A 6,985-nucleotide genomic window follows, 5' to 3' on the forward strand; every position below is an offset into this window, starting at 1 on the left:
AGCAAATTTAGGGGTACTAATGTCGCTCTCTGCGAGCAAAATATGCCTTTTCGGCAGTGATTGAGGTTAGCAGGATGCAACTTTTCTTTTCGAACTATTAGTAATTTTTCACAGTGTAAGCGCAACAACGGACGATGAACGATTTATTCCTTAGCGCCGAGTCTGAATTTGCTACGGACGGGGGGAGGGGGGGGGGGTGTCTCATGTTTGGTTTGGCGCTGCGCAAGCGACGGCACAGACGATTTTCTTCATTTTGGATCTCCTATCGGGATGCGGCCCTATAGTGTCCTTCGGCTAACGGAAGAAGAAGAAGAAGAAGAGCGGATAAAACAGAAACGTTCACGATTAGTCGAGAGTTTCCCACCTCTACGTCACGCCGTTAGTGGGGGTAAAGGCTCGACCAATCACGAACCTTTATGATCTACCCGCTCTTCTTATTCCTCCGTTAGTCGAAATACACTATTGAAAAGCCATGTGTTGTAAGTTTAAGTTGAGGACACAAAACAAAGTAAGTGGGAATTTGGGGTAAAACAAAAATCCCATCTGTGGGCCCTAACCTATAACCACTTACCTTGCGAGCTGGAAATGTCGGGCAGCACATGCTGACCGCAAGTTGTGGACGGAGAGTCGCAGAGTTGACTACAAAATGTGCTCGGTACACCACGACACTACAGATGCCTCGCTCGAACACAGACGCACGCGGTCCCGGTTGCTGCCGTAGTGTCAACATTGTCTCGCGTCACGTACTGTCGCCGCGCCGCCCGTCCGCCCGTCCCGTTCGGTGGCTTGTGCTGGCCGGTGGCCGGCTAGCAGCTGACTGAAAGCTTCCGGAAAAGTCCGGCAGGGTGCGCCACAAATGTAGCCGACCCGGCGAACGAAGGGCACGAAGGGTGTATCGGTGTATCCTTTCCTTGTTGCTCCTTTTCCAGAAGGTTCTGAACGCGTCCACGTGCCTCCATGTGGTTGGTTTGAATCCGCCCCAGTAAGCAGAGCATCCCGTCCATGAGCCGACGCGACGCTAAGGAGGCCAAACTATTGGCGCGTCTTCTTCTTCTTCCCTCTTTCTCCCGCCGACACATCTTATTTGCGAGGAAGTTCTCTCGGAATGATCTTCCCGATCCTAGGAGTGTCAGTCGCGCGAGCGAGCGCGCGCCCTCGTTGAGCCATAGGGCACGGAGCAGGATGTGATGTGATGCCCTCTTGTGGCCCAAAACATCTCCTACTTTTAACTTGTCATACATGGGATGTAGGTGAAAAAAATCACGATCGTACTGTACATTTACTTTCCGGAAACCTCTTTTCTTCAACTCGTGGGTAAGAAACCAGAGATGACCCCCCCCCCCTCTCAAGAAAAAAAAAACTTCAGTTTTAGAATTTATTTTTCGTCACAGAGGGGGGCGATGCACTGTCGGTTGCCTCTACCATGCCAACACACAGGGGATTTTTTAGCGCAAATTGACTACCTTTCAGGCGACTCACCAGAGGCGACAGGATGGACGAATTCCTCCCCCCCCCCCCACTTCAGCCGCGCCTGTGACCTACTGGACAGGGAAAGATGTTGAAGGCTCTTTCGGCACGGCCAGCCGAGTCTCCCACATTCTAATCAAGCGGGTGGGAGGTGGGGGGGGGGGCACCGGTACTTGCACCGCGGCCGGGAAGGGAAGGCCAGGCGGGCGGCGAGTTCAGCCGCTGCTCACCTTTGGCTTCTTCGCGCGACGGCGGGGCGGCGGGCTCGCTGGGCTCTGCTGCAGCGGACCGTTAAGTAATGCACGTAGGGAAGCAAAAGCAGGAAGGCCCGCCCGCCCGCCTCGATGGGCTCGGCTGATCTAGTAGTCACGTTCAAATGAGTCCCGCCCGGCCCCGGCGGAGACCGCGGTGCAGCGCGGCGCAGAGTGCATCGTTACGTGCTCCTGTACGAAATACAGACCATTTCCCGGAAGAGCTGCTGCTGCACTCGGGGAGGAGCAAGTATTGCGGCTGGTGGCAGGCGGGGTCGCACACGGTGCGCTGCCCCTCGCAGTTTCGGCCCCCCTGCTGCGCTCTGCTCCCATCGGGTCTCGCGCCGGCCCCCCTTCGGACCCGGGCGTACGCTGGGCTGCCTATGGCGACAGGGGCCTCCGGTGCCTCTGGCAGAGTCCTGTAGTGGGACCCAAGCGGCCGAAGCGAAGCCGGAGCCGAGGCAGCGCGGGGATCGTGCGGGATCCGCCGAGCACAGCCGAGGCCCCTCCTGGCCGGTGCGCGGGGACGAGCCTGCCCTGCCGAGCCCAGGCGCCCGCGCCCGCGCACGCACGCCCGTGCGTCACCAGCAGTATCCGAGCATAGCAGTCGCGACGCGGGACCCGTACCGGGGGTGCGGAGCAGGCAGAGCCGAGTGGACGACGGCGAGGAGGAGGTCGACGTGCTGACCGCGAAAACAAGAACCACAGCGTACCCTGCGCTGCAGATATGTATCTGCCGCTGCCCGTGCTGCCGCTGTTGCTGCTGGCGCTGCCCGGGCTGGAGCCCGCGACCGCCATGGTCGTCAGCAGGCGAGCCGGACAGAGAACGGACACAAGTAGGTAGCAAGCAAGCAAGCAAGAGCTGAAGAGCTAGGAGTGGTCGGAGGGCGGAGTGGGAGTGGTTTCGTAGCTGACTTGAAGTGGCAGGGTGGTGCGAGGGGGGCACAACTCCGGCATTCTGGTGTACACCCACCCCCACCCTGGCAATCTACGATGATCTACGGCAGTCGGACCCAAAAGTTGTGCTTTTTAGACAGTCCCCTATAGACTGTCTCTATCAGAGAGCAAAGTCCCCTCTCCCTCCTCACTCTCTATAGAGTACAGAGTGGCCCTTGAGTTTGTGTGTGGCTGGTTGCCTACATTCAGGGTTCAAGTAGTGCGTTTTGCCTAGTCACAGGCGGGGTCGTCTAGCAATCTGGCAATCTTGGTAATCCGGTGTGCACTCTACGAGGGAGTTGAGGCCCCCTATCGGGGTGATGGCATGGCGGTTGGACGGACGGTGACCACCGTGGCGCGGGTCCTTTCGGTTCAGAGAGTAGCGGGTGCACACGTAGGTGATGAGGTTGATCGCGATAGCGTGCCTGGGGTGACCCGTGGCATGCGTAGGGTGGCGGGAGCACTGCCGGAACAACAGAGAAACACCACGTCAGAGAAAGCAGCGCGAAAAGGCATCGCACTGTTTGCTGTTTGTGTCGCCAAAGCGAGCTGGACACAGCCAACGCGCCGCCGTGTTACACTCTCACACACACGCACGCATACACACACGCCTTTGGCACGGTCTCAAAGCGCTTTCTATTGGATGTCGCCGGACCGGCAGGCAGGACAGCCGAATGCAACGAGGAGCAGGGCGGGGCATCGAAGGCGCAGGCCGTACATCGTCGGCATTACGAAGGCCGCACACAGGGGACACATCCTGCACGCATACACCGCAAAAAGAAAGACACAACCTGGTCGCAAACGGCCCGCCGACGCAGAGACGCACCCGCCGGCGTCGTCGTCGTCGCAAGTGCGCTTTTATTGTAGTGTTGCCATACGATGCAAATATGCTGTGACTGGTGTGTGCTGTCATTGTCATACCCGTTGTGTGCTCTCCCTCCGCAGACTCGCCGTGCTTCCACCTGGCGCGCAACGCGACGGGCGTGTGCCGCAGCCTGACCGCGTGTCCCAGCGCTCTCTGGGAGCTCAAGAGGAAGCTGTACCCCCAGGTGGGTACTGCCTCTGGGTACTACCTCTCCTCCTGTCCTTGTCACACTCACGGACAGAGACAGAAACAGAGAGCGAGGTCCCTCGCGCGAGGGAGCTACCCTCGGAGCTACCCCCATGAGTACTTCACTTTAAAATAAATCAGTTTACACCATAAAAAAAAGAACAAAAAGAGATAGTCATAAAAATAGTCAGAAAAGTATAAGAGACAGTCAGGAAAAAAACAAGTAAGTACAGAAAAATCGGTGTACCGGGTGTAACTGTGAATACGCAGCAGTGTTGCGGGTTTGCCTACCCTTTCCACCCGTAAGGGGCCATGACTGCTGCGGCCATACTAAGTTTGCAATCCCGCAACACTGATGCGTATTCACAGTTACACCCGGCACATTTGAATTTCTAGTAAAGGACCCCTCGAGGGAGGCCCCTCGCGCGTCGAGTCACCCTGCAGGCACCCTTGCACACGCTCACTCGCCTGCACCGCTCCACACAGCTCTGCGGCTTCGTCGGCGCGAGCACCATCCCGGAGGTCTGCTGTCCGTACACCAGCCCCATGGACAACCACGTGATGACCAGCAGCGCCAGCAGCGAGCCGGACGACGCCCCGTGCGGCCCGGGCGCGGTGCAGAGGCGGCGGCAGCAGCAGCAGCAGCAGCAGCAGCACCACCTGCAGCCAGACCCTCGCCGTCCCGGCGCCACCGCTCGCCAGAGTAAGCAGTACAGGTCACCGAGTACAGCTACATGCTATTCTGGTTCTCGTTGAACTGCGTGTGATGATTGACAGTGCTCCCTTATCGGGAAGGGGCCACACTTTTATCACTCACAGCAGGCCTTGTATGAAAGTCTATCCGCGCACTCATTTCCTCTCCGAGTGGGGGAAAGAGGGAGGGGACGGCGAACGCACCCGACAATGTACTACCGACAGAGACGCTCCAATCCTCCAATCTTAGGTGCTAATGGAAAGTCCAACCGGTCCCCACCAAACGCAGCGCGGAGTGGGGGTGTGACTCACCGCGGATCGCCCTGCCATCGAGGGGGAAATCACTGCAATTATGTACATTTTGTCGCCCGATGTCGGCGATCAGTCTCCTCTGCTCGAGAAGACGCCTCGGTCTGGGCGGCGAGTCGAGCCAAACATCCCCATCTTTGTGGGAAAAGACGCAGGAAAGACGTCACGCGTGTGGAGTCATTACATGCACCTCGAATCACCGCAATTATCAAGTGTACAGGAGCACTGACGCCACACGAGTTGCCTGCGCGCCGCTGCACTCTTGCACACTTTGAAGTGCCGGTCAATCAGTGATTTGCTTACGCCGTTCACTGTTTTTAAGTCCCCCACAATGAGCGTTTCCCGAGGCGACACCGCCTGTGTTAGCGCCTGCAGTGAGCTGGGTAGGCTGACCCGCCGCGCAGCTGCGTGGAGACGGCGGCCCGCCCTGAGCGCCCGGGGCCGGGTGGCGGGTGGCATAGGACCTCCGTCACGCACGCACCACCCAGTTGCGACCCAAATTTGTACTGGCGGTGGCCGGCACAGGCGTTGAGTGGGTGCAGAGTAGAGCGTCGTTTATCATTGAACTAATTACTGATGTAAAATGAAAACTTGACACGTTACCTGCTAGCTGCTGTGACTTAGACTCGGACTGGGTGCACGCCGAGAGGTGCTTCACTGTCAAAAAATAAATGTGGACTACACCCTTCAAAACAGATCAATACAAATCAAAGAAAACTCACCAGAAGAAAAAAAAAACAATTTAAGAATCAGAAAACAATTGGAGCAATTTTAAAAAATAAGCAAAATTTAGAAAAAAGTTGTGTACGCTTGCAATTAATAGTGAAGTACTTAGTACTGACCCCTCGGTGCATGCCCGCAGAGTGCCGGGAGTACGTGGAGTACGTCTGCAGCGAGGCGCCCTCGCCGGCGCTCATGCTGGGCAGCAACGACGTGGTGGACCGCTGCCACTATCGCGTCGAGCTCATCTCGGGCGGCACCCGCGTGGACCCCATGGAGTTCCCGCACATGGTGCTGCTGGGCTACGGCGAGCGCGCGCAGCCCGACGACTTCTCGTGCGGCGGCAGCCTCGTCTCGCCCGAGTACGTGCTCACCGCCGCGCACTGCCAGGCCTCCAGCCAGTTCAAGTGAGTGTGCGTCAAGGTCGAGGTCCCCAAAAAATAAAAATAAAAATCAGGGAAAAAAGTCATGACAAAAAACAGACAAAAAGGGGAAAATAATATAAAACAAAAAAAGAAAAGATGAAACAATAAGGAGAGTCGAGAGGATAGAAAAAAAGATGTGCGGAGTACCCCTCGCCCTCGCCTACATAGTTTTGACACCTCCACCTCCACTCCGCTCAGGCTGCCGGTGCGCTGGGCGCTGATGGGAGTGCTGAACCGCACGGCCGCGCCGTCCCCCAACGCGCGGCCGCAGCTCATCGAGGTGGCCGAGATCATCGTGCACCCCGACTACCGCTCGCACCTGCGCTACCACGACATCGCGCTGCTGCGGCTGGCACGGTAAGCCCTCTGGCGACCGGTCCTTCTACTCCCCCGGGCCCCCGGGCAAGCCCCGGGCCAGGGTCTCAACATGGGGTGATGCGACTCGTTTCAGGCCCGCGGAGATCACCGACTACGTCAGGCCCGCATGCCTCCACACTGACCTCGACGCGGACCCCCTGGGACGCAGTGCCATCGCCACCGGCTGGGGCGCCACGGGAGATGGTGAGGAAAACGTTGTTAAAGACGTCACAAAGCGAGCACGTAATTTATGATTCTTTTTCCTTGTCTTAATTTTACCCGAGATCTTTTCCGAAACTGGACGGCAGCGGAGGAGCTGAGCGACCGCTTGCTCAAGGTGAACCTTCCCGTGATCCCTCTGGAGCGCTGCAGGCGCGCCATCAGCACCGCGATGGACGGCAAGTTGACCCGGGGCATCATTGAGTCGCAGCTGTGCGCGGGCGGCGAGCCCGCCTCCAGCACGGAGAACAACAGGGATACTTGTCCGGTAAGTGTGTGGGGACACGGCACAAAGTCAGAAAAGGGGGTACCTCACTATAAATTCAAGCCTACAATTTGTCTGTTTTTTTCCCAATTTTGCCTCGTTTTTCTTGGTTTATTAATTACATTTAATTGATGTTTTTCTGATGATTTTCATATCGATGGGGGGAGGAGGGGGGGGGGAACTTATTTTTGTTGTGAGTGAAGTACAGTCATTATGCGATATTCTTCCTCGTTTTGGGCTTCGCCTCGGAAGAATTTCAAGTCAACCCAGGTACGGCCCGGGTACCGCGCCG

At 57.3% G+C, this 6,985-nt stretch overlaps 1 protein-coding gene across 2 annotated transcripts in view; it reads left to right on the top strand.

The window, feature by feature from the left end:
• Positions 1-2,288: 2,288 nt before the first annotated feature.
• The window catches only part of LOC113202679 (phenoloxidase-activating factor 3-like), a 5,842-nt gene continuing 1,145 nt past the window's right edge, over positions 2,289-6,985 (top strand). Inside the window, exons 1-7 of one of the 2 annotated variants that reach the window (XM_026417033.2) lie at positions 2,289-2,554; positions 3,600-3,703; positions 4,192-4,408; positions 5,570-5,834; positions 6,051-6,209; positions 6,304-6,413; positions 6,494-6,696. In XM_026417033.2, coding sequence (XP_026272818.2) covers positions 2,446-2,554; positions 3,600-3,703; positions 4,192-4,408; positions 5,570-5,834; positions 6,051-6,209; positions 6,304-6,413; positions 6,494-6,696 — 1,167 coding nt within the window. In that variant the 5' untranslated portion in view covers positions 2,289-2,445. The remainder of the gene's footprint in view (positions 2,555-3,599; positions 3,704-4,191; positions 4,409-5,569; positions 5,835-6,050; positions 6,210-6,303; positions 6,414-6,493; positions 6,697-6,985) is intronic. The other variant, XM_026417034.2, reaches the window with a different exon arrangement.

The sequence above is a fragment of the Frankliniella occidentalis genome, unplaced genomic scaffold (assembly GCF_000697945.3).
Source record: "Frankliniella occidentalis isolate FOCC.00 unplaced genomic scaffold, Focc_3.1 Scaffold81, whole genome shotgun sequence".
In the NCBI taxonomy this organism is placed as follows: domain Eukaryota; kingdom Metazoa; phylum Arthropoda; class Insecta; order Thysanoptera; family Thripidae; genus Frankliniella; species Frankliniella occidentalis.